At 33.2% G+C, this 26,368-nt stretch overlaps 1 protein-coding gene across 3 annotated transcripts in view; it reads right to left on the bottom strand.

Moving 5' to 3' along the window:
• The window catches only part of UBA6 (ubiquitin like modifier activating enzyme 6), a 96,905-nt gene that overhangs the window by 8,028 nt on the left and 62,509 nt on the right, over positions 1-26,368 (bottom strand). For all 3 annotated transcript variants that reach the window (XM_049630555.1, XM_049630557.1, XM_049630556.1), the window contains 17 exons: positions 23,826-23,969; positions 22,581-22,648; positions 21,386-21,464; positions 20,154-20,234; positions 15,742-15,819; positions 14,213-14,394; positions 12,614-12,719; positions 10,572-10,661; positions 10,396-10,476; positions 9,516-9,644; positions 7,896-7,947; positions 7,744-7,807; positions 6,856-6,925; positions 6,256-6,327; positions 3,533-3,650; positions 1,911-2,104; positions 737-864 (listed from right to left, as the gene is read on the bottom strand). In XM_049630555.1, coding sequence (XP_049486512.1) covers positions 737-864; positions 1,911-2,104; positions 3,533-3,650; positions 6,256-6,327; positions 6,856-6,925; positions 7,744-7,807; positions 7,896-7,947; positions 9,516-9,644; positions 10,396-10,476; positions 10,572-10,661; positions 12,614-12,719; positions 14,213-14,394; positions 15,742-15,819; positions 20,154-20,234; positions 21,386-21,464; positions 22,581-22,648; positions 23,826-23,969 — 1,736 coding nt within the window. The remainder of the gene's footprint in view (positions 1-736; positions 865-1,910; positions 2,105-3,532; positions 3,651-6,255; positions 6,328-6,855; positions 6,926-7,743; positions 7,808-7,895; positions 7,948-9,515; positions 9,645-10,395; positions 10,477-10,571; positions 10,662-12,613; positions 12,720-14,212; positions 14,395-15,741; positions 15,820-20,153; positions 20,235-21,385; positions 21,465-22,580; positions 22,649-23,825; positions 23,970-26,368) is intronic.

A 26,368-nucleotide genomic window follows, 5' to 3' on the forward strand; every position in this document is an offset into this window, starting at 1 on the left:
GAGAGGGAGGGAGAGAGGGAGAGGGAGAGAGGGAGAGGGAGAGGGAGAGGGAGAGGGAGAGGGAGAGGGGGAGAGGGAGAGAGGGAGAGAGGGAGAGAGGGAGAGAGGGAGAGAGGGAGAGAGGGAGAGAGGGAGAGAGGGAGAGGGAGAAGAAGAGAGAGAGGGAGAAGGCATATCTTAGGCAGGCTCTATGCTCAGCGAGAGCCCAAGGTGGGGCTCTATCCCATGACCCTGGGATCATGAACTGAGCTAAAATCAAGAGTCAGATGCTCAATTCACTGAGCCACCCAGGTGCGTCTGTAATCATTTCTTAATACATACAGGTGTCAAATCACTGTGTTGCACACTTGGAACTAATCTAATGCACGCCAATTTATGTCTCAATTGAAAAAAAAAGAAATGCTTTATGAAGATGACATTTTGACTTTTTTTGATTTTGTTTTTAAAGAGAGAGAGACAGAGAGCATGGGTGGGAGAGGGGCAGAGGAAGAGGGAGAGAGAATCTTAAGCAGGCTTCACTTGGGGCTTGATCTCACAACATGCCCTGAGCCAAAATCAAGATTCGGACACTTAACCGAATGAGCCAACCAGGCACCCCACTGATCTAATCCTGAGGTGATGGCAAGGATTTAAATATATAGAAGAAAAGGGAGGAAAAACTATGACTTTTTCCTTTTAGAAGGTAAAAATTTTATTTCATTCTAATTATGCAAGAGAAATAGACCTTCAAGCATACCTGATTTCAGTTCTTCTTACTTCAGATGTCTCTGTAAACACTATAATTGGAATGGCTAAGTTAAGGAAACAATTTTTGTAAGCTTCAAATGGATAGTCACCAGCTACTTTGATCATCTCCAATGCAACCTAGATAAAAGAAAGTGATCTGATTATATAAAGAGCCTAAAACTTTATGACTTCAAATGTATCTATTTAATTTTCCAATATTCCTCTCAAGCATTTTTCTGTAACGAGTAAAAGCAGCTACTGGACTGAAATAGCAAACTTCTTATAAATCTGTCTACTTTTATTCTCATACTTTCAAAATTTCAACTGTTCTATATATGGTGAACAAAATCATTAAAAAATTCACTTGATCATGTAATATTCCCATCATGGAAGACACTCAAACTCAAGAAATACACTAGTCTAAAGTCATTTAATAAAGGGGCAGATAATTATGTAGCTTCTAAGTATAACACTGTAGTACAGCATAATGACTAGGGCCACCCTAAAGATTCTGAATTATTAAGGAAAGATTAAATTTTAAGAAATCTGAATAACAGGAGTTGCGTTTTTTTTTAAGGCAAAGAACTGAACTCCAATATAATCAAAGAGCAACCATTAAAGCAGTTCATTTTATTCAAGAAAAAGAGTACCTGTTTCATATGGAGGATACAAGAATGACTAAAAGGATTATTGTAAGAAAAATTATACTGTTTTGACAAAAGGTAATTTTTTTAATGTTATTTTTGAGACAGAGAGCGCAAGCAGGGGAGAGGCAGAGAGAGAGAGAGAGAGAGAGAGAGAGAGACAGAGAGAGAGGGAGAGAGGGAGACACAGAATCCAAAGCAGGCCCCAGGCTCCACACTGTCAGCACAGAGCCCGACACAGGGCTCGATCTCATGAACTGTGAGATCATGACCTGAGCTGAATGAAGTTGGATGTTTAACCGACTGAGCCACCTAGGTGCCCTGAAAAAGGTTAACTTTTATGTTAAAATGTTTGTATATCTGTTAACCTTCAAAATGTGGTCTAATGTATTTTTAGAAATACCTTGAAATTTAAAATTATAAGATCAATATATATCCCTTCTTCTCTAAGATCTGAGTGACTGGCTAGGGTGGTATAATGGGGAAGACAGGTTAAGAGGCAATGAAAAAGAAGCATTTCCATTCAAAGAATAAACTCACCAGGCCAGAAACTGCAGCAGTGGATGTTGCTATAGCAGGTATAATTTTACCAGCTATGCGCTTTGTTTTGAAACGGTCAGCTGGTTCAATGTTATACATTTTGGCACGAAGATTTGATGCAGCTGTGATGAAATCTATGTGTCCATTGTGATCATCATCTTTCTCAAATGAAAGCACCGCCATCTGAAGGTCACCTAATCATAACACCAGAAAAATAAAGTTTTGTAGTAACTTGTAAGGGTTATTATTTACTTATTTATTTTGAGAGAGAGCAAGCGAGCATGAGTGCAAGAGGTTCAGACAGAGGAAGGGAGAGAATCCCAAGCAGGTTCCATGCTCACAGCATGGAGAGATCCCATGAGCCATGAGATTATGACCTGAGTCAAAACCAAAGTTGGATGTTAAACCGACTATACTACCCAGGCGTCCCTTGTAAAGGTTTTATTAGGTAAAAAGAAATGTGGATTCACTACTCTTAAATATTCCTTCTTTATGTTTTTAAATGACTGAAAAACACAAGTAAGATCTAGGAAATTAAAGTTACTGAAGAATATGGAAATGATATGGTACATGGCTTTGATTATCACTAAATCAGAGAAGTTTCTATATTAAAAAAACCTTTCTAAGAGACAGAAAATAAGAAAGCCATGTACCACATCTGCTGTTGTTTATGATTAAAACAGTTAACATTGGATACTATTCAAAAATTGATTCCATAAATATTACCCTGAAACATTTTGCCTCTGATAACTAATAGGATTAGTTAATCCAATAAAAATATGTATCTGAAATATTTCTACATTAGTGGTTCTCAAAAATCATTCTATAGATAGGTGTAGTTTGATATGTTATGAAATGAGAAAGTAAGAAATGGAAGTAAGTTTTCTTCCAGAATTGTAATTATTAAATTAACACATCTATATTTTATTTGCAGGATAAATAGGTGGCTAGCCTAGGATGTTTTTTTTTCCCTGAATTTTACTGTCTGTGCACAACAATCCTGAAAGTTTGGCAACTACTGATTTATGTAAATAAAAGATGGTGAGCAGGTCTAAAATCCATGAGCGAATGACTGTTTTTAAGGAATAAAAGTTTGGTTTCCTTCTGTTTAAAACCATTTAGGTCAGATTGTATGTATTCCCTGTGTGTAACCATAAAGACTAAAAAGCCAAGAAGAAATCTGTCTATAGTTTTTTATCCTAGTGACTTAACTGGGTCTAAGTGTTAGTCTATATAGAACTCCATGCTGACCGTGCAGAGCCTGCTTGGGATTCCCTCTGCCTCTCTCTCTGCCGTTCTCTCACTTGTGCACACACGCTATCTCTCAAAAATAAATAAACATTAAAAAAAGAATCACACAGTACAACCTCAAGGACTAAAACAATCAGAACAACGACAATAAAGCAGACTTACAATTCAGCAAATGAGGGTAGGGCAATGGTGAAAAAAATAATGAATTTAGTCACAGTTAAAGATCAACAGTGACTTTCATATGATCATGAATTCAATTATCATCGTTAATATTGTAGCTATTATTTAGTCTCATAAGCTTTTGGGTGTAGAGTTAGTGAAAATAAAAATTGTTTCCAGTCCAAACCATTTTTATAAAGATTTCCCCTTACTTGTGGTGGCTTTATTAGATGAAATAGCCTTCTCTAGCTGGAAAATAGCGTTCCTCTCATCTTCACTGCTAATAGGAACCTGCTCCGGTTTCCTTGCAGTCTCATCTGTTTGAACAACCTTTAAATACATGGACATACATTATCATTAATGTTATCATATCCTATACCAGATCTGTTTTACTAAACAGATCACACACAGAAGATATTCCCTCTGTATAGTTTAGTCACATTATTAATTATTATGGTCCAATGTATTTTACACCTTCTGTTAGTAAATATTATTATTTATGTATTTGTTTTACTATCTATCTGCTCACATTGACATGTAAACAGGGAACAGGGATCTTTATGTTGTTCACAGAGACAACTTCAAAATATCTAATACAAATTTGGTAGTGTTAAAATATTTACTGAATAGCTTATAAGATCTGAGCTCACATGGATCCCTTTTAAAATTCCCCGGCAAAATAAAGTTAATATTAATCAACAGTCTGTGATTCTGACAAATCTACTTGAAACCAAATTGCATAGCTCTAACTAATGCAGAGCTGTTTTCTGTCTCTAAATAAATCATAAAATATATAAAATGGGCCTCTTTAAATATTTATTGATTGCTGACAAGAGGTTCTTTCCTAAAGAACATGTCTTCCTTCATATAGGTGCATGCTCAGAGCAGCACTTGCAAGTAATTTATCTTTAAGAAATTACTAATTAGACATTCCACAAGGGCAGTAAAGTTCGTATTTTCAAACTAAAAAACCATCTACATCATCACTAATTAAAAATACTATTTCTTTGTATTTTATACATTCAACTTGTGTTTTTACAGATTAAATATTATTGTAAGTATTTAGGAAATATTAAAGAGTTAAGGAGGCAGAAACTTTTATTTGTCAGAGTAACTAGTTGATATTTTTGGCATGTGTTAACTAGAAGTGCCAGACTCTGAAGTTTCAGTGTGAGTTGCTTCAAGAAGTTGTGAAAAGCTCATTAATTCATGTTAAAGCTAAAACTGTATGTAGCTAAATTGCTCAGGACAATTTATTACACCAAAACTCTGGTATAGAAAGAAGCAACTGAAGCCACAAAACACTGCAGAGCTATTAAGACCAGAAAAGTTATTGACACATAATTCTTTTGGCTTCTGTCTAGCAGCTCTGTCCACTAGGAATGCGGGCTAGGAACCTTCTTTTTGTTTAAAAAAATTTTTTTTTATTTGAATATAGTTGACACACAATGTTACATTACTTTCAGGTGTACAACATGGTGATTCAACTTCTCCATAAGTTACCCTGTGCTCACAAGTGTTGCTACCATCTGTTACAACAGAACGCTATTACAGTATTGTGGACTATCTTCCCTATGCTGTACCTTTTATTCCCTTGACTTATTAATTCCATAACCAGAAGCTTCTTTATATAGGAATTCTGTTTACCTCCCTGTTCTTTTATTCTTGATAAACTACAAGTTATGAACATTTCATTCAGCAAACCCATTTACTGTCCAAAATCAAACAGCTGTTAAGTTTTCCTTTACTCTAAAATAAAAATGCAGACTAGAAGACTGCACACACCATTTCCTATTTGAATTTTATGGGGAGGAAATCATGATTCCCTATATTCCAATATAGCTAGGGGGTAAGGGGAACAAAAGAGTGTTTGTGGATGATTTTTAGAGTGTATACAAAAAGTCATACAATGACTATGTGAAAAATACTTAGGCAACTAAATGCCTTTTTTCCCCAGCCACATTGAATGTAATACATTAAGTGGACTAACATTAAGTGCATCCTTAGCGCTGTTTCAAAATTCTACTCAAAATTCTCTGACTTTCCCATCGCCCTGAACAATTATTTCACACCTTTTTTCCTCTGCTCAAACTTCCTTAAACTTCTTCTCCTTACCTGGAGCTATTAATTGTGCTTCTTATTTCAACTAAAAAAATAAACAATCTTTTTTTCCTCTTACACTCTAATTCCAATCCCTTTCAAATCCTGTCAGGGCTACTACAAAATATACCAGAATCCAGAATCTTATTGTAACTTACTTGTTACCGACTACTTCATCAAACCACCATCATCTTTTGCCTATATCCTCCTAATAGCTTTACATGTTTCCTTTCTCATGTCCCATACAATCATTCTTAACACAACAGGCAGAGTCAGCCTTTTAAATATAAGCCAGATTGCGTCCTCTGCTTAAAATCCTCCACTGGCTTATCTCCTAATAAATCATGAAGTACTTATCATAACCCCAAATATCTCTCATATCTGTCTATCAATCTTCTTGAATATTCTCTTTCAGAAAAATCCTGGCCTTCAAATCTTTTAAGGCCTTTCTCTGAACTTATTCCTGCTTATGTGCATTATTCTTTCAACACGTAATAGCATGGCTCACTCTATTGCTTCCTTCAGGTTTCTGCCCAAATGTTACCATATCACAGAGGCTTTCCCCTTTTATCCCACATAAAATGAAACCGGTTTCATCATCCTTTATTTCTTTTCCTTGTTTTATTTTTGGTTCTTAGCACTAAGTCCTATTGTAATATTATGTAATAGCATTTTTTTTTTTTAACAGTCTGCCTCTGGTGCATTAGACGATATAACATCCATAACAGCAAGAATTTTGTTTTGTTTACTATGGGATTCTCCAGGTTGAGAATGGGACTTGACACTAGTAAAATTTCAGTAACTATTTGCTGAGTGAATAAATTTCTAAACATACCTTGTTGGAAGGTTTGAATTCTTGAATCTTTACTGCAGAAAGAATATTCAAGAGGGCATCTGCTGATAAGTCCTGTTTTGTTAAAAAGTAATTTTATCAACAAACATTTTTAAAAATTCTGAATTCTAAAAAATTCTGGACTAATAAGGTCCTTTATCATACTAAAATATTTGAATAATTTATCATCTGACTATTTAGAACACATCTATTTGTGACATTTACCTTTATTCTATAGAAATATCATCCATAAAGGCTGGGGGGGCAGGGGTGGTATGGGTGAAAAAGTACTTATTAGTCAACAAACCTGAAATCTTAGTTCTTTCCATTCATTTTAAAAAGGTAATTTTGGGACTGGTTGTATCAGACTGAGTGCTCTGAGGTCAGAGACTATCTCATCATTGTTTTATAAAGTTCCCTGCACAAAGTTATATTCAATAAATGTTGATTCAATAAAATAAATAAATAAATGGAATTCATACCTTTGGAAGCAGAAAAATATTTAAGTGGTTCAAGATGAATGTAGGTGATGCAATTAGCTGCTAGGTCATCTAATTTTTACCTGGTTTTGTATCACTTGCTAGAGCTTGAGGGTTATCTTACCTCTTCTGTAAATGGAATGCAATAGACTGCAGCATACAGTTTTGCAGCATTCAGAAGAAAACTGAAGTGCCTTTTGAAATAAAAAATAAAGCAAAGTGTGAATGCACAGTTTTAAAGGTGTTTAATTCATCAAAAACTATAGTCTTTTGAAATGCTGAAGAAAATAATCACAGAACTTTTGTTACAGAAATATTTAAAAGTTAGGCAATGAAGTCCTGGTCTAGACCAAAGCATTTCAGAAGCTATAAGAAACATTAGCTATTTATCCTCATAAGTAGTAATATTCAGGAGAGGAGGGGCAAAAAGTAGAAAAATTAGACTAGTGAAAGAAAATTTAATTCATAAAAAAATTAGAAATTTGGTTTTAAAGAGCATACATTAGGCTCAACTTAAGCAAGTGACTTTGGTAAAAACAAAAGTAAGTTTTACAGGAGAAGCAGTCAGGATAAGGTGACTAGAAGCCTAACATAAGCACCAGATGAAGAGATTAAATGGAGTTACTTGTTGAAAGGAAGGTTAACAGGCTCAATGTTTAATATATAACTAAAGTTTTTTAAATACTGGCTTCATATAATATGAAAACATTTGTTGTCATTTCTTGTTTTTTTTCTTATGGATAAAGTCAAAGAGGTAACACTTTGGATCTGCTTTAGAGAAGATAAAAATAAAGAAGTTATTTTACCACGTAAATAAATAGATTCACGTATGTGGGGGAGAAGGGCTGTGGCTGGCTTTGTTGGCCAGACTAATGAGCTAACTCTTAGATTAACAGGGATGCATTAATTTAACACTTAAGGAGCCTGAAGTTTTCACCCTGCCATGTAAAACTATACTCAGTCAAGAAATTTACAACAAAGGATGCATATAAAGCTGGATATAAATACTTACAAAGGTTCATTTAAATCAAATTTTATTGGAGATGGAGGCCTCTTTGGTGATTGCCAAAACAAACCTAAAACAAGACACAGATATTATTTTCATTGTATTTATCCCGTAATAAATTATATTAATTGTTCTTCTCAACACTTGGTTACACTTACTGCCATCTTTTAATCGTGTGTCTAGAGGAAAGCAGTGAAGAAGCTGAAGAGCCTAAAGAAAAAAAATCAGTTAAAAAAATCATTACTTAACATTATCTGAGGTAAAAAAAAAAAAAAAAAAAAAATCTCAACACACAAAAAGATATACAGTGAAGTTTCCAGCCACTCTTATACTCCCTCTGTCCATTGTCTTGTCACGGCCCCCTATACCTGGAATAACTTCTATTGCTATTTTTTTTTTTTAAATCAATATAGTTTTTTTTTTCTTTGCATACACAACAAACATGAATATACATTACTCCCTTTTTTTTAAAAGTAGGCTTAATTACAAAGCCCATCTTGGGACTTGAACTCATGATTCTGACATCAAGACTTGAACAGAGATCAGGAGTCGGACGTTTAACTGACTGAGCTACCCAGGTACCTGTATTTTATACCTTTTTACACAAAAGGCGGCATATTTTACATACCATTATGCTCCTTTCAAAGAGCTAATCCTTAAAATAAAAATTAAACCGGTAAAAATATACAGCATTTTGTATTTAGAAATGATAAATGATGTTTGAGATTTGCTTCAAAACCATCTGGGGAGGTATAAAGATGAAACAAGATTATCTACAAATTGATACAAAATTAACAAAATTTGTTAAACCTGGGTGACAGATTCATGAAGATTACATTATACTATTTTTTCTACTTTCTACAGTAGAATTTTTCCAGAAAAAAGCTTTAAAAAAGTACAAAAGATAATCAGGACTAAAAAGAGTTCTTCAGATTTTGAGACAAGAGGTCATTGATTATAATGGTAAAAATAATGTGAATAGGAGTGGGGAAAGAAGACACGTTAACTGGATGAGGAAGTAGCAACACTAAGTATAAGACCCCTTTTCTAAGTAGCAAAGAAGGAAGGGAAAGGCAAGGATAAATGTAATCAAAAGACTTTTTTAAAAAAGATTAACTTACTTTATATTCTGATAGGTATGAGCCTGAAGATGGGGAGAGGCTCAGGAGAGAGGGCAGGACACATTCTAGCAAGTGCAAGTAATAGGGGATGGGAATAACAGCTAATAGTGAGCATTTCTGGGCTAGGTTCTACTCAAAATGCTTCGCAGGTATTAACTCATTTGATCCTCACACTACCATATGAATTACACACCAATTTAATATCCCCATCTTACAAATGAGGAAAGAGACACCAAACAGATATAAAATGTGATTTTGAATATGGATGGGCAAGGCGAAATTCAACACAATTTCTGACTGAATCTATTTTCTCAATTTCTTGCTTTATTCTGAACAACAAACTTGTTTTAGACTACTGATAAAATGTATTCCTTATTTTCTAAAAGAACCTGTATCTGAAACCCAATATTGCACACAGAAGGATAAGGATCAGTTAAATGCAGAACTGACAAACCAATGGATGGAGTTTAAGTGTATTCTTTTAACACTCAAAGAGAAATCCGTTCTGTGCCCTGCACTTGTTTTCACTTAACTTACTATTTTTTGAAAAGATTCCTGAAAGAAAAAGTAGACATTTTGGTCCAGTGAAATTAATTCGGTAGCAATTAAATGAGCCAAGGTAATATCTCTTCTTAATGTTTTATAATGCATACTTACCTTATGGTTAAAATATTTTTCAAACTTTAATCTTGCTAATTCTACACATTGGGACCAGTTTCTAGGTCTTCTGCTAAGCAACTTAATAACTTGAAAACAGCCTTCTAAACTGTGTCCAGTTTGTATCTTCTAGAGAGAAAAAAAAAGCAAAATAACTTTATTTCCAAGTAAACACACACACACACACACACACACACGTTCCTGGGAAGTATTAGCCAAAGTTTGAAGTACCAGCTCATGTGATTTATGACTAATTTTTTCACTATGAGCTCCTTGTCCCTGCCTTTTTCTTCTCCATCTTTTTCTCCTTTTTTGGAGGGGGAATGGGAAAAGACAGTACATGAAATTTCAACTGTAGAGTTTCTCATCTGACAAGTTATCCTTATGTCTTGCTAGTTATTAGTACTACATATGTACCTAACAAAAGAAGTGCTATGAATAATATTTTATACTAAAAAGTTGGTCTGTTTAGTGCAGGAATAAAGAAAAGTAAGAAAATACCTTTAAAGTCACCCTCATCATAAGAGTATTAACACTACCATCCATTCACAAAATTTTCACTAGAATTCATGTTGGGTTTTTTTCAAACAGTTTAACAAGTTGCTTTATTACACAAAGCTATCATTTTTATGACATCTTTTTTAGGTTGAAGCATATGAATTGTTTTGTGGGTCAAACATGATCAAATAATGGCAATTCCACATAGCTCATACAAACTACAAAAAGGTCATTTGTGACTTGCTAATGCCAAGATTCTTCATGCACTTACTCTGTACAATGATGTTATTTAAAGAGGTGAAATAAACTATTTGTAGGCAATATGCAAGTAAGATTACACTGAGACAGTGTTGAGATTATATTAAAATGTATTGATTTTTACCTGTAAGACTTCTTCTGCAGATGGATAGGTTTGCCAAAATTTGTTAAACAATGAAGGCTTATGGGAAAAGGAACTTTCAAACTTACATGTATGGGAAAAAAAGAAAAAAAGTTAAAAATTGGATAATCTTCTATTCACTTCAAAGAAAAATTTCTTGAAAAAAAGATCTTTATTACCTTATCTCTTGCCCACTGTATAGTGTGTTCAATAGCAGCTGGAAAGGACTTTAGAGTACAAAATGGTATTTCCTCTTCTGGGGGATCCCGCTAATTTATAAAATATGACAACAGATAGTTAAGAAAGGCAACAATTTTTTATTGATTAAATTTACTTGAGTATTTTAAGACCATTAAAATTTTTAAAAAAATAATAAAATGAATCCAACATTTTTATATCTTCTTTCTCCTAGGCAACAAGAGGAAAAGTGGATTCTTTTGACACTTAATCATTTGTCAATAGCAATGTAACAAAAAACATGAATTCTATTATAACTTACTATCTGTGCACTTATTTGGTACCACGTAGTACTTACAGGCAGACTTCCATATATAATTAATTTTTTTCCTCCAAGAATCAGGGTGACATTGAAAACTTTACAATATTCCCCAACATTCCCTACTTTGAAAAGTAATTCAAGAATCCTCAAAAAGGTGCTCAGTATACCATGTGTTTGTTTCTCCATGGAGAAAAAAAATTAGGAGCAGGGATCCTATGTCTTTGATGCTTGGTATAGTTTCTTGCAGAAAGTGTGTATTAAATAAACAGCTAATAAGAAAGAATGAAATCTTGCTGTTTACAACAAGATGGATGAAGCTACAGAATACTATGCTAAGCGAAATAAGAGAAAGACAAAGACTGTATGATTTTACTTATATGTGGGATTTAAGAAACAAAACAAACAAGCAAAGGGGAAAAAATAAGAGAGAGGTAAACCAAGAAACAGACTCTTAACTACAGAGAACAAACTGATGGTTACCAGAGGGGGTGGGGTGGGGGGATGGGTAATAGAAGTGATGGGGATTTAGGAGTACACTTGTGATGAGGACTGTTATGGTATTTTTGAATCACTATATTGTACACTTGAAATGAATATTACACTGTATGGTAACTAACTGAAATTTAAACGAAAACTTAAATAAGATAAAAAATCAAAATTTAAGAAATACTTTCAGGAAAAAAAAAAAAAAAAAAAGAAACGGCAAATGCCTATGTTGTCTCAGGTAAATATACCAATGAAAAAATACCCACATCCTATTACAGGGTACATTTGGTTTAACCACTATAAAATGACACACTTTGTCTCTTTTTACTTAGAGATTTATATTTTAGTTTGTTGAGCTATGAAATATCATAAAATGTTTTATAAACCAAAGAAGGAAGCCAGAAGAGAAACCTGTTTTTTCTGGGTATTAAGTCAGAGAATATAGAAAACGATGTGGAATATAGGGAAAAATGGGGTAGAATGACAGAATCAAGGGAACTTTTAGAATTCTACAGACTTCTCTACTTTGAAAATCTTCCAACATGACCTCATAATTTTCTCCATGTAATTTCCTTCAAATTAAGCTTCTAAATTTTTTCTACTATAATGTTTTTACTATAAACTTTATTTCATAAGAGTAAATGGGAAAACAAATTTTATAAATGTTTAATAACTTTACTAAAGCAAACCTACCTATTAAATACAGTGATTTTACACTTGTTAAAAAAAAAAACAAAAACACTATTCTTTCCATTTTACAACCTGCGTTGATCTTTTTTAAAATCCTAAAGCCTACAATTATTTCCTAGGCCAGAGTTTTTCAATTTTGGCAGTATATCAAAATCACTTGCAGAGATTAAATAAAGTTATTACTATATCTCTATCTCTTTATGTATATATGTACTGGCTCCCCCTGTGGAGCAATTGGGTCTTCAGTTAAGATTTTGGACAGGTCACCAGTTCAAAGTTTGTGAGAAAAGCAATCATGCACCTCTGAGAAATAAACAGTAAATATAACAATAAGACAATGGAAAGACAAGAAACAAAATTTTGAAAATTTAAAAAGGTTAAGTTCAGCTGTATTTTAAAAAATACACATGCACATATGCATAGAAATTATTGACAGAATGGACACATAAGGAAAGATAAATCAAATCTCTGACTGAAGAGAAAAAAAATGAGATAAATATTATGAGATAAAAGAAGAGACATTTATTGCAAAATTGGTTCACTTACATGACTATTATAGGATTCAGTTAAATGAGGTACGATAACTTCAGTGTGTCCCTTAGTGCCCATTGTTCCAGAATCTAAGAGGGGCCGTAGATTTGCTAAGCAACGGCTATTTGAAAAGATAATAGGTAACGAACATTTAAGTGAGCAGTAACAATGTAAGCAGAGGACATCTTACTACTTTCTGTTGGTCATTTTACACACTGATCACTTTGTGAACGTAATATCTTAGGAAACAGATACATTACCACCAAACAATGCATTTATCATTTCCATCCCCCCTCCTTCCACAAATTCTGTTGTCCAATCTGATAATTTCTTCTCTTTCTCTTCTTACTAGATTTTGGGCTTCAACTTCTTTTTACTCTAGGTTAACTCTTTGCTAATGTCTATTTCTTCTTTGGTTATTTTTGGACTATAAGTTCTGTCTTACTATATCTTCTCAATGTTCTCTTTATCCCAAACAATATTAACCTCCTTTTTTTTAAACTTACAATACCTATTTTCTACACACTTTAATTTCTTAAAGTTTTTATTCTTCCTTCCTCTGCCCAAGACAATAAACTTTAAAAAAAAATTTTTTTTTTAATGTTTATTATTTTTCAGAGAGAGAGAGAGAGAGAGAGACCAAGAATAAGCAGGGAAAGGGCAGAGAGAGAGGGAGACACAGAATCGGAAGCAGGCTCCAGGCTCTGAGCTGTCAGCACAGAGCCTGATGAGCGGCTCAAACTCACAGACGCTGAGATCATGACATGAGCTGTAGTCGGCCGCCCAACTGACTGAGCCACCCAGACGCCCCCAAGACAATAAACTTTTAACTACACTCTAGACTGGCAAATTTTCCTCCGTTTAATAAATTTGCTCAACTAGAGCCGTAACATTAAAGAGTCATATAAAGATGTAAGAAAAATTAGTAAGGTGTACACATGATAGTCATTCATTCATCTACTTATTTAACAACTATTTACTGAATGTGTTGGGCACTGAGAATACAGTGATGAGAAAATAAATGGTCCTTTAATAAATGATTTAGTGAGCTAACAAATATTAATATATCAATAAAAATAAACACTATAAGGGGAAAAAACAAATGCTGATTACCATACGGGGATCTACAGAATTGAGTCATTAAAGAAAGTCTCTTTGAATAAAGACATTTAGGCTAAAACTGAAAGGATGTGAAAATAAACCAAAGTAGGCAGATTTGGAGTCAGGAGTTTTAGAACAAGGTAAACAATTTCCTGAGTCTGAACGAGAGTATGTACTCTCACTCTCAAGTGAAAAAGCGTTGGATGCCTTATAAGAACTCAAAGAGGAAATGTGTAGCTGGAATAAGGGGAGCCAGCAAATAGGTAAATTTTAAGCTGGAGTGATAGACAAATGGCAGACACTCTACAAAAAACATTTAGGCCATGTTAAAGATTTTGAATTTTATCCTAGGTATAATGGGAAATCATAAAAAGGATTTGGATTCAAGGAGAACTACAATAGAAATACAAAGAATAATCAGAAAATTGGATAACTTTTCAATAAATAGGTGTGGAAAAGAAGTGATAACAAAAGAAAAGACAATTTTTATGAATCCGTATTTCAAGAACATACCTGTCTACATATCTCCTGGCTTCCACATTATCTAATGCTGTAATAATTATATCTTGTTTAGTATAGAACTCATCATTGTAAATAGCCTCAGTGGCTGGACATACTTTGTTCAAGTGTGCATCTATCTTTAATTGAGGATTTATTTTCAGGGTTGCGTCAGCAGCAGTATAGCTTTTAGGTTTCTAAACAAATAACAAACAAAAACAGAAGAAATAAATATTAAACAGAAAAGCTAGGCCATGACAGAACTTACATTTTTTACATGAGAGTAAAGTAATGAGACCAGCTTTCATTTTTGGTTTGTGGACATTGCATTCATTGTACATTGTACATTTAACAATCCATATTAGTTTGAATAATTAACAATTTACTAATGGAAATCTAAACAACCTCTATTTTATAGCTATTGTTCTTTAGAGTTCTTAAAATATCAGTTATTAAAGGTACAATTCCTTCTAATATGAAGGTTTAAACTAGATATGTGCCTAGAAAAAATAACAACAGTGAATTCATTGAAATATTAGAAATCCTAACTGCAGAAAATGAGCTCTCAGAGGTATGCAAAGTTAACACACTCGTACTAAAATTTAAAAAATACTACTATTTCTGGATGGAAATATTACAGAAATAATATACATTTTAGTTTTATAAGAGAGTCCCCTTGACATGTATTTACTTCTCAGTGCTGTCAAGCATGTAGGCAAATTGCAAACTTTGTTAGAACTCAGTAAAATAAGAATAAACAGACCTTAACAGTTCTTCTGTAAGTAAAATGCACAGAATAAATGAATTTTGTGACATACATTTTGGTTCCTGATAGACCTTAATTTTTTTTTTTTTTTGTATTTGGATAGGTGAGGCAATTAGGTTAACTATGCCATCTGTTTTAGTTATTACTTTTCTGTTCATGACATTCCTTAGTTTACCAAGATTATCAATGGGCTATTGAAAAATAAAGTGCAAAAACATTTCTAAAGAAAAAGCAAATATGCTTGACTGCCTAAAGTTTCTTTTCTTGACTGAAATATTTTGATCTCTATGAAAAAGACTGAAAACCAGGAATATTTTACAATGAAGAGGATGTTAATTAAATAGTCAAGCAAGATCAAAGAACAAAAAATTCTAAGTGCTAAACTTTACCTATTTGGTAAAAAAGACTCCCCTTCCTTCCAAAAGAGTGCCAAATGTGTGATTTAGTAAAACCTTAAATTAGGAAATCTGTCTCTGCAAGCTTAGTTTCTAAGATTACATATGTACATACACCTTGATTATAAAATGAAAAACATACTGCCCATGATTTACAACTTACATCTTATATCCAAAATCAATGCAAAACCCAATTTTTATATTAAAAAATAATTTTATATTTTTCCCCAAATGTCATTCCCATTGTTTGATAAATTTGAGAGATTCTAATAAAATAAAAACACATTAGGTTGTTCAAGTGCCATTTTCTATTTATAAAAAAACAAACTCTCTTTTTTGTGGAACACAATAGATTATTTAAATTTGAAACAGTAGCAACAAACCTGTATGTGGTGAGGACGAAACAGGAACTGTCTATTCAAGTTGGATTTTTCTATCAAGTCAGGATCTGTAACTGTAACCTAGTATCAAGTAAAGAAAAAAGCTGAAATCATGTCAGAGAAAAATTTAAATTGATTTTGCTTTTCTCAGAAAGACTAAAACAATTATGCTAATTATTTTAGGTGGTAGAAGTTATAATACAGATATTCCAATGGTTACCAATGCTAATGTTTTTATACTATATTTAACTATAATTAATGTTTAGCACAGGAACATGTTAAACAAGACAGCTGAAACTGATGGCAATTCATATTCAAAACTTTTTCTAATTATTCAAAACAAAATGGAGACTAAAACATCACCATCACATTTTAGGAACATGTAATAGATTAGCCATAGAGGAGTTAAACATATTTCTTCTGTCTAAACATACTTGTTTTCAATTGCAACAAATTTGAAAAAGAATGCTTACAAGTTCCAATTTGAAAGGAACTCTTGCTAAAGCAGAGGTCTACAAACTACAGTGCAGGCAGGCTGCCTGGTTTTGTAAATAAATTTTGTTGAAACACTGTCATGCCATTTGTTTGAAGTATTGTCTATGGCTGTTGTCACACTATAATTGCAGAGCTGAGTAGTTGTGACAGAGACCCTTGGTTCACAAGTCAAGAAGAGCTGCAATCTGGTCCTTTAAGAAAAAGTTTGCAGACATTCCAAGGAATAAGATGAAAAAAAGCAGCTCCAAGATACTCAGAAAAATACTGATAATGCGTTTGTCACTTAAGTTGGCATTTGTACGAAATTGACTAGAAGCAGTATCTCTCCAGCGTGTTTAAGATGTTAGATGTTGACTGATGTTCACAAACACATTCACTTTCTTTCAACTGGTATTTCCTGAATATATGTTTTTTGGGGGGTTGTTTTCAACATTTCTATATGTGTTAGAGTGTGTCTTTTATTTTTTAAGTTTATTTATTTGTTTTTAGAGTGTGTGCGCAGGCGTGCACAACTGGGGGAAGGGAGGTGGTGTGGGATATAGAGGATCCAAAGCCAGCTCTGTGCTGACAACAGAGTCCCACATGGGGCTTGAATTCATGATCTGTGAGATCATGACCTGAGCCAAAGTCAGATACAGTCAGATGCCCAACCAACCGAGCCATCCAGGTGCCCCAGAGTATCTCCTTTAAATAAGAAAAAAAAGCACCAAACAGAAAATGTCTTTTAACAATAAGTTTAATCAATATATAATTATTGTGATTACTGATATAAGCCTTTTTTTCCTACCTCCTCCCCGACCCCACTTTTCATCCATTTCCATTTTTTTTTTTTTGTCTTAAGTTTCCTTAATTCCAATCCTCTTCATTCCTCACTGAATTGGTTCAGAAGTTAAACATTTGTTTCTATGTGGTTACACCCAAAATTTTCACATGCACATGTGACTTAAGATCTAAAATTAATGACAATTTCTGTCTTCCTCCTGAACAATCAGGATATTTGAAATCTCCCTTCCACCTTCCTTATCAATGAACAGCATTTTACTTATTTTGAATCATCCCATCCCCAAAGTCCATATTTTAATTAAAGGTTAAAAAAACCCTCAGTGCTTATTTAAATCTGAGAAGGCTGACAAAGGCTGCCACTACTTACCCTTGCTTTATGCACTGTCCATGTTATCTAATAGTTCTTTCAATGAGAACCAATTAAGTGATAACCTTTCATCATTTCACTGGTCAGTTATTTTTACTTCTCTTGAAAGATAATTTAGCTGGGTATAGAAATCTAGGTTACTTTTCCCTTACATTATGAAGATACCCTTTCCTATGTGTAGGTGTGCATTTATTGCTGATGAGAAATCTATAAGGTAATCTCTTTTTTTATCTTTGCCTTTGATTTGGTAACCAGTTTACCTTTGCAATCTCAACACAGCTGTTTCTAACTCTGGAAACTTTTGTCATTATCCTTGGAATATATTGCTTCTTCATTATCTTCACTCTTTCTGAAAGTTCTACCATACTTATGTTGGGTCATGCAAATGCATCTTCTTTCATTAAAACAAGTATCTTTCTGCACTACATTCTGGGTGCATATCTTCTATTCATCAATTCTCACTTTAGCTATATATGAATTTTAAGTTCACTGGACTATACAGAAATTCTTATCTCACTTTTTATAAAACTTAGTGCTTCACCCCCCCTCCCTCATGTTTCTATTTCTTTTTTCTTTTTTTTCACCTTTGGTCATTTCAAACTTTAACATTTGTTTGTTCTGTTATTATTATCTTTTTAAGTTTATTCATTTTTGAGAGAGAGAGAATCTCAAGCAGACTCCACGCTGTTAGTACAGAGCCTGATGCAGGATTCAAACTCACTAACTGTGAGATTGTGACCTGAGCTGAAATCAAGAGCTGGATGCTTAACCAACTGAGCCACCCAGGCACCCCTGTTTGTTCTATTATTTGTAGCACTCCTGTTATCTACAGTTCTTAGCTAATCTTCTGTTTTCATTGGCTGATTATTCTTCCAAGTGGTGCCTTTTTTCTAGTGGATTGTCATTTTTTTTATTGTGAATTGTCTTGAATGGATGTTGATTTCTCTGCACAGTTCTATGTACTCTTGGTGTTAAGGTATCACCATGATGCAGTTTTACATTTATTTTAGTCAGAGCTCTGTTGATTTTAATGGTCTTATTTGTTGCATTCATCTCTCTGCTTAAAGTTTTTTTTTTTTTTTTAAGAAATATTTTTTAGAAAACAAATATCTACTTAAACTGAAAGAGAAAGCGTGTGTACATGAGCAGGAGAGGAGCAGAGAGAGAGAGAGGGGGAAAGAGAATCCCAAGGAGGCTCAGCGCAGAGCTCATGCAGGACTTGATCTCATGAACCATGACATCATGACTTGAGTCAAAATCAAGAGTCGGATGCTTAACCAACTGAGCCACCCAGGCATGACTCTGCTTGGATAAATTTTTATATAATGTTGGATTCCATATACCAGTGTGGTACGTGCTTTTAGTTAACAGTTTCTCACGAGTTACTTCTCTATTTAATGTTTTGGACATACTCAAGATTGAAACACTTATGAATAGTCACAGGTTTAGCTCAGGAATTAATTTCTCTTGGTTCCTAGGGACTTCTCTTTCCTTCTTCTTAGTTTGGCTACATCTGTAAACACTTTAAAAAAAGAGTAATTTATACAGCAAGTCTATGTATTTGCAGTAAGATAGAGATCCGTGCACATTAACTTACTTTTTGTTACCTGAAGTCAGTGTGTTTGTTTACTACAATTCTTTTCCTGACTTTTATATGCTGTAATTCTTTTCCTGATCTTTATATGCTGACAGGCATTATGCATTATAAATTTCCAAGGAGTTAAGGTATTCAGGTGATTCCCAAACTTAGGTAAGCAAGATTTTTTTTTTAAAGAAATATATTTTAAAGAATAGTGGTTTGTGAAACACAATTTAGGAAATGCAAAGCAGGAATAATATCATATGTAAGAACATCTGCCTATAACTATGATAGTAATAAATGCCCTTTTTAAGTAGAATATTAAGCCAGGTTTTATAAATTATAAAATGTGAGCTAGTATACAAATTTTAGCCATTTCATTATTTACTGTTAGTCACTATGATAAATCACTACTCTGGGAAGCTAGTTTATATCTTAAGGGCAAAACAAAATCAGTGACATATTTTTATTTAAATATAAGACATGGCTACCCAATTAACTCACATTTATCACCTTTAGAATTTAAATTGTACACCGAAGTTTGTATTATTCCCTCTCCTTTTGATAATCACTAATTGAAACTATACCTGGGAACTCTGCCACTTTCTAATGTTAGCTTCTCCTATCTTAAAGATTTACCTAATAATTAATAAGAAATATTAACAGAAATAGTAACAATTCTAATGTGCTTTATGGTTTGCAGAGCCCTTTCACATTTGATCTTCATAATTACATTATGTGCTATTAAGTACATATATCGGTTTCATAGTATTAGAGAAAGAAATTGAGGAACAGAGAATTAAAAACATGTTGCCATAGGGTCACATATCTTTTGAACAGTGGTCAGGCTAGAATCAGAATCTTTCAATTTCTAGCCTAAGTCTTTCTCCTCAGAAATGAGTATTTCAGCTCTATGTAGTCAAATACAGTTAAAAAATGGGCAGCAACAGAAATATAAAATTTTAACTCTCAAGGATTTATATCTTTTGGTGTAAATGTTTATTTTTAAAAGAGAGTGGGGGAGGGGCAGAGAGAGAGAGGGAGACAGAGGATCTGAAGTAGGCTCTGCACTGACAGCAGAGAACCCAATGCAGGGCTCAAACTCAAGAACCGTGAGATCATGACATGAGCCGAAGTTGGACACTTAACTGACTGAGCCACCCAGGAGCCCCTCAAGGATTTGTGTCTTACCATTCCTTTTTCTTTGCCTGTGCCAACACCAAGTAAAGCAAAATTTTTTAACATTTCACAGCCTATGGCTCCACATCCTACCTATGGAGAAGAAAAATGAAATATAACCAATTAAATAAAACCAAAACTACTAACTAAGGAGAAATTACATCTTAAACTTACTTCAAATGACAATTTATAATATATACATACTTTTAAAAATAACTTGAACATCTGCGACTCATTTTACTTTAAAATAATTAATTTATGATACTATTATAACTGGTACAGTTAAAAATATATAAATCAAGTAAAGAAAAGCATAATATTTACACTTCCTTTAAACAGAAGACACTCCAACAAAAGCTAACAGTTGAGCTCATTATTTCTATGAGATAGAAACAAATACCACAAAATATCAGTGCAGCATTTTAATGAAAAAGATTTCTTATTTACAGATAATTTTCAAAATTTATTTGATGGAGATTTTCTAAGAATTTCTATATGTATGTAAAAGCTTAGCAACAGTTGCTGACATTCAAAACATTATTTAAAAAATTATTACTAAAAATTAGAATTATTTTTAGAACTGACTATAATTAAAAAACCCATAAATGACAAGAAAAGGAGTTTTTTTTGTATCAGGGAGAGATATCCTGCTAATGCACCAAGACATTTCAGAAAGCCAGATTTTACCTACATCTTCCTTCATGCAGTAAGAAAAAATTTTAAAACATGGAAAAATACCCCAAACCTAATTTTTAATGTATTTCTAGAAAATCATTTAATTTCCAAACTATCATACTCATATTTTAATTTTAAATGTATTGTTTTTATACTAGGGATTGACAAATATTTTTTGTAAAGGGCCAGATATTTTCTGTTTTGTAGGCCATATGGTTTCTGTCATAACTACTCACCTCTGCTATCATAACATGAAAGAAGCCACAAACAATATATAAATGAACGGGCTTGGCTGTGTTCCAGTGAAACTTTACTCACAAAAATAGGCAGCAGCAGTACACTGGATTTTTCTTAGACCATATAAATCTTTCACCTTTTACAAAGATAGGCAGCAGGATTTCGCCTGTGGGCCATAATTGGCAAACTCCTGTCTTAAACTTTTACTGAATGTCTACTCTTTAGGAATTGTATTCACTAAAGACTCGAATTTGCTTTAATAAATTAATTTGATGGTACACAATAGGAGTTTGACTGTACTACTTATTATTCTCATCATTATTTATACTTACCAAGAAGATATTCAACTTTTGTAGCTTCTGACACAAAGTGTCTCCAATGCAAGCTCGTAGGGCATCATATCTATCTCCTCTGCAGAAAATAATATATATCAAAAACCAGAAAGACATAAAAAAATTGTTTAGTTTCACTACTGTTAATACCAATTTAATGTATATTTTAAATAGGATACGCTAGAATTCCTGACAATCTAAAGGAAAATTGTCTTATTTCAAAGAGGAAAAAAAACCCATTAAGAAATCAGTTTTTTCTTTTTCCATTTGATTTAATATCCTATGTTTAAATGACTTATGTAAAGGTGACTTCAGTTTATCTAGAAAAGACAGTTTCCCAAGGTAGGAATTTTTAATAAAGGTTCCTAGAGAAGTCTATGGAGGAGCTTTGGAGTTGTTAACACATTTAAATTGAAAGAAGAACTTTGGATTATGTGAATTTGGGGTAGAATGAATCCATAAGCTTTTATTTCTCAGAGGTTTGACTCAAAAAGATGAAGAATGACTGATGTCAATATAAAAGTTGCAGAGAGCATCTATTTCCATGTAAATTCAGAATGGTATTTTGTTTTTTTTTGACTTTATTTACTTATTTATTTAGAGAGCCCTGACACAGGGCTCTATCTCAACAACCACGAGATCACGACCTGAGCCGAAATTAAGAGTAGGACGCTTAACCGACTAAGCCACCCAGGTGCTTCCAGAATGGTGTTTTGAATGCTAACTATTATCATGGTATACAATTTAAAACATTATACTCATTATTTATAAAATGGTAAAGAGATATTGCATTCTTTTGACACTTAAAATAACCTCTAAGTAGAGGAAAAAATGACTGTAGAAGTCAATAAGTTACAAGAAAAGACATCTAAGACAAATGCATATTTGAGCACAAACCCTTTTAACCTAGTTACCTCTCACAAACATTCAACTAGGAAAAAAAGAAAGAAAGGGGCATATGGGTGGCTCAGTTGGTTAAGTGTCTGACTCTTGACTGTGGCTCAGGTCATAATCTCACGATTCGAAAGATCGAACCCTGCTTTGGGCTCTGTGCTGACAGCATGGAACCTGCTAGGGATTCTATCCCTCTCCCTCTCTCTGTCACTCCCTGGCTCGCACACACTCTCTCTCTCAAAATAAATAAACATAAAAGAGAGAAAGAAAAAGAAAAGATAAAGAAAAAATTCAGAATTACCGTGGGAGAAATTCTTCACGTTCAGGTTTGTCTAGGGATTGGACAATATCTGCTGCTTCAATGTACAACTTTAAAGTAGAAGACAAAAACACAACTTACTATGTATAAACCTTATATTGCTAGAAAAATTGGTTTTTCTCTTCCATGGTTATTTAATAGTCATTAAGGAAATCAATGATAAAAATGCCAAACCAGATTAATACATTAAAAAATATGATTTTTATACAGTATACATTCCTGTATTACTTCATTAAAACAATGGTTAAACCTGAAGGAACTGTTAAAAGATATAATTTGATTCATGTCACTTAGCCATCTTAAAAATGGTATATTCTAATTTCAACAAACAAAAGGAAAATTTCACCTCCAAATCTATACCACAGAGGAAATGACCTAGAAAGCCACAATTTTAGTATTAAAACAAAAACAACAAATTGAAATTAATTAAAAAAAGAATTTACTCTCATTTCCATTTAAGTAACTTATGTGGCTAAATTTGAACTTAGTTAGATGGTTATTTACTTAATTATAACAAGACAGAATCTACATTAGTAACATACTTAACAGATGTATCTAAACCAGACATTTACAACTGAACTTGTACTCTGTACTAAAATAAATCAAATAATTCAACAGCAAAATAGCATTATATGGATACTTTTTAAAACATAAAAAAAGATAAACGTTATATTCAAAATGTTAAAGTGTTTCAAAAGGAAAGGGCCTGAAGGGTATCCTTTGATACCCTCTGCCAATTATTCTTTTCAGTAACAAAAGCATAATTTTTTATTCCTTCTTAAGATGTTTTTACCTATATAGTTCTCAAACTTATACCATTCCTATGCTTTTACTTTTAGGAGTTTAAACCTAGGAAAGGATTCTGAAGATTTCTGGTGCCTAAAGATTCCATCCAACTGTTTAAAAGTCCTGAGAGTCCTTGAATGCTAAGCTAATCATACTGGAAAACTAAGTATAAGGGTAGAAAATTCATTCCTTCACTCACAAATGAGAAAAAAATCAACCCTAGAATACAACTTTGGGTTATATTCCAATAGCCTCAACCAATAATCTTGTCAGTTTCAATTAGAGAGTTAAATTTTGGTGGTGTATCACATGTAACTAATGCATCAAAAATATATTTTGAGGTTGCCTTTATAATATATTAATATTCTAATTCATAACATTCACTGCATGGGTGGAAAATTCAATCTCAAGCCTATAAAAATATTGAAATACAAAACTTACCCACTGGCACAAAGGAGAAAATTTTCCTGTTACGGCTTTCAATACTTCTTGGCTAGCAACACCTCCTACTGCTGCAGCAAGTGGGGGTAAAAAACCTTGAGCAGTCCAAGAGAGCCAATGCACAATGTCAGCATTTACTTCCGGCTGAAACACAAGCCATGAAAGATAATAATCTTGGGCACCTGGGTGGCTCAGTTAGTTAAGCGTCCAAATCTTGATTTTGGGCTCAGGTTGAGTACTACCTACCTCCCCCTCCCCCCACCCCACTGCCTGCCGGCTGAGAGCACAGAGAGCCTACTTGGGATTCTCTCCCTCTCTCTCCGTTCCTCTCCCAATTACACACATACTCTCTTTCAAAATAAATAAATAAACTTAAAAAAAAAAAACCCACAAGTTTTTACATATATACTCAACATGTCAATGACTTACTGTGAGAATTATCAAATTACTGTAGCTTAACTTCTAAAAAAGCTACTCAATTTTCCTACTAGATTTTAAGTCCTAAAAAAGTTCCAATCTCATAATAAAAGATCCAAGTGCATATTAGTTACCCTAAGCAGTATTTCTCTTTACCAGTAACTGCCTATTTTTGCTTTTTGAATCTATATGTTACACTAGGGCAAAATTTAAGATTAACTGGAACATCCACCATTTATAGCGTTTGTTAAAGATCAGTTCTGTGATGTCAGTCAGTATTTATAAACATCTAGAATTTTAAAAAAGTGTTCTAATGGAAACTATGGGAAAATCTTGATCCCAAATAAATGAAAATAAAAATAAACTGATCCATAAAAAAATAAGGAGCTTTTAGCTGGAGTCTGAAGTAGTAAAAAAAAAAAAAAAAAAAAAAAAAAAAAAAAAGAAAAGAAGAGTCAAAAATAATGAGGCACTAACATTGTTAGAAAAAAAAGTGAGAGTAACATGGTAATTTTGCATATTTAAGAGCCAATCATCATAAAGTTCTCATTACCATACTTAAAAACTGAAATGACTGTCCTTGAAATAAGATTTGTTTATTAGCATTTTAAAGGAAATATTGGAGAATTGGATTCTGGAGCTATTGTTTTAGCACAATTTCTTATTTGTGAGAAAGATCTTTTCATGACCTCTGGCTTCTCTTTCTCTTCCTGTTCTTTCAACATTAGTAACCTGAATCTTAACCTTAAGATTCAAATAGGGCTCAACTGCTCTGAAATCCTATGTAAAATAACACTACTTGTGCATTTAGGGGGTAATAGAAGGCTTTTATTACATTCTCGAAGATATTTGTGATACAAAAAGACATTACTATCTACTTACTATTCCACTCACTCCATTTCAGTGTTCTATATGTCATTATTTTTCAACTATTTAGCACTAAACTCAACTCTGATTATAATTTCATTTAAGCTGTGCCCTTTCTGAATGCAGAGATACTGGTGTAGTGATAATATTAAAAATAATGATGAGAATGCAAAGAGAAGAAGGTAATTTGTGTGAGCACCTAGTGTGAGTTGTCTATTAAATCCACATGTAATTTTCAAAATAATCCTAGGAAATATAATTTTTATCATATAGATTAGAAAACTGAAGTTTGAAAAAGTAATTTCCTTATGATTTTATAGCTAATAAGTGAAACTAGAATCTGAGCCCTAAAAGTCTAACTTACCAGTAGGTTACAATATCTCCCAAGATTCTATTATTTTTTAATTAAGAATGAACATAAGGGAATGGAAGCAAAAATAATATAAAAACAGGGAGGGGGACAAAATATAAGAGACTTTTAAATATAGAGAACAAACAGAGGGTTGCTGGAGGGGGGATGGGCTAAATGGGTAAGGGCTTAAGGAATCTACTCCTGAAATCACTGTTGCACCATGTGCTAAGTTGGATGTAAATTATAAAAAATAAATAAATTATACAAAATACAATGTCAAAAAAATAAAATATTAGTCCTGCATAAGTTCTGAGTAGGAAAGGATAAATAATGGATACAATGAGCAGAGAAGGCTATGGAAAACTTTAAATCTGAACTAAGTGTTGAAGAATGAATTGCATTAGAATTGAAGTGGAAAGGATTCAGTTCAGGGAAAATGGCAACTCAAAGAAGAAGGAATGTGTGTAAAACTGAAAAAGCTGCAATGAATTTGCACGTTTTATATGAGAGGAAGAAAATAAGATCATATGTTAGAGTATGATTAGACTATGAAGAACACCAAAGACCATGGCTGACTTTTAACATGATAGAAAAAATAAAGGGAGCATTGGATGCTTTTGAGAAGAAAACTCGTATGATGAAAGAAGTAGGATAATACAGCAGCAGAGTGGTAGAGAGATGAATAATTTCAATTTGAGTAAGGAGTTCTGGGGCTGATTCAATGAAAAAGTTGTAAGGTATGAGGACCCTAAGCTACAATGAAGGCAGACATAAAGATCAGAAATATTTCCAAAAACTTCTTTACAGCCACAATGATTAATCAGATATAGAGGAGAAAACCCAAAGATGGCCGAATGAGTGGGAGTAGCTCCGAATTTTGAACAAAGATACTCTGAAAAATTTTGAT

Source organism: Panthera uncia, chromosome B1, assembly GCF_023721935.1.
Source record: "Panthera uncia isolate 11264 chromosome B1, Puncia_PCG_1.0, whole genome shotgun sequence".
NCBI classification, from domain to species: Eukaryota; Metazoa; Chordata; class Mammalia; order Carnivora; family Felidae; genus Panthera; species Panthera uncia.